Source organism: Temnothorax curvispinosus, unplaced genomic scaffold, assembly GCF_003070985.1.
Source record: "Temnothorax curvispinosus isolate PA1 unplaced genomic scaffold, ASM307098v1 QBEX01006230.1, whole genome shotgun sequence".
NCBI lineage: Eukaryota > Metazoa > Arthropoda > Insecta > Hymenoptera > Formicidae > Temnothorax > Temnothorax curvispinosus.
Genome location: NW_020216010.1, coordinates 1 through 1,517, shown reverse-complemented (window position 1 = coordinate 1,517; position 1,517 = coordinate 1). Strand labels below are relative to the sequence as shown.

General features: G+C 48.9%; 1 protein-coding gene across 1 annotated transcript; it reads left to right on the top strand.

The window, feature by feature from the left end:
- Positions 1 to 191: 191 nt before the first annotated feature.
- On the top strand, positions 192 to 674 carry LOC112455579 (glycine-rich cell wall structural protein 1.8-like; the record flags this gene model as incomplete). Its single annotated transcript, XM_025017593.1, has 1 exon — positions 192 to 674. A coding segment is annotated over one exon (483 nt), but the record flags the coding sequence as incomplete, so codon positions are not given.
- Between the last annotated feature and the right edge of the window lie 843 nt (positions 675 to 1,517).

The following is a 1,517-nucleotide window of genomic DNA, read 5'->3' as shown; positions in this document are numbered from 1 at the left end:
GTTCAATAAAATGTTTAAATCCCATTTACATCTTCAATTATTCCGTGTATCTGTGTAATAATTCTTCATGATCATAAATACACACTTCATCGGGTTATCTCAAAGAGACCATATGTAATAATTACTTGATTACGAACGATCAAATAAGAAAAAGACTTCTGTTTAACTGAGGTTCTCTTTTCGATTTTCAGAATACGAATGGACCGAGGCCGACGTACGTGGGTGCCAACAACGGTAACGCCGGCGGCGCCGGCGGAGGCGGCAGCGGTAGCGGCAGCGGCGGCGGAGGTGGCGGCGGCGCCGCTAATGCAGGCGGCGTCGGCGTGGGACCCGCGGCCGGCGCGGGTGGTGGCGGTGGTGGCGGCGGCGGTGGCGGTGGCGGTGGCCACGGACTGAAGGGCAACACGGGTGGTGGACCGCGCGGCGGCAATCCGGTGCAGTATCGTGCGAGTGGCGGCGGAGGCGGCGGTGGAGGCGGTGCGGCCGCCTGGAGCACGGCACCGTCTCACGCGGCTGCGGCCGCAGCAGCGGCAGCAGCGGCCGCGTACCCGCCTTACACGCGCTACCCGAGCGCGGCGGCCGCAGCGGTGGCTGCCGCGGCCGGTGGCGGTCCTCAGCAGCTACCGGCATCCGCGAATCCCTTCGTCACCGCCACGTACGCGCAGCACGCGACGGTAAGTCGCATTCGCCAACATATTTTCTTACTTCCAATCGCGGTAGAGCCTGTCAACTTTGTTCCGCGTGACGGTAAACATGAGACCGTCGCGCGGCATGCGACCGTGAGAGCCGTGAACGAGAAGATAGGTCACTTTGATAAGCGTTTAATGGCTCTACGTACGGTATTTACAAACAAGGACCGAGGAAGCAAATATAAATCGTTTGCAAATATACGTAACATTTTCGGCACTGTTCTTTTAATGAGAAGTTAATACTTTTATTTTCAATATATAGAATTATCACTCGTTCTTAACTCTACATTACTCGCGTGAGATGGCGAAGTGGGGTGTATGTTACATCCCAAACGTTACATCTTTTTTTTTTATTGTTCTCTTTGATTTACAATTAAATAAAGGTTGAAAATATTCTCTATATCTTCTAAATAAAGATAAGTGCAAAAGTTCTTCTTTAATTGCGAAACAATTCGCGCAGCATTCAATCGATAAAAAACTTTGTCTGTAGTTTTCTAAGGCTAGGGTTTATTTTACACCCCACGCAAGTAACGTGGAGTCAAAGAGAATTGTTGAAAGCTTCCGCTACACTTCAAAGTGAATCTTAAGTGATTAAATGCGAAAAATAATAGAGAGTGAAGAATATATGGAATGCCAACTTCATATTTCTGTTACGTGTAACTATCGATTATGTTGTGATGGTTAAAGCGGGATGCTAACTTCATGTAAAGATACGTGATTTAGCCTGTTGTGTAACACGAGAGTTGGAGATAATACATGCCGCGTCGATCGATAGTCGATTCGGTAAAAGCGGCACACTCTGTATAAAATCAATTGTCCTTGGCTCTT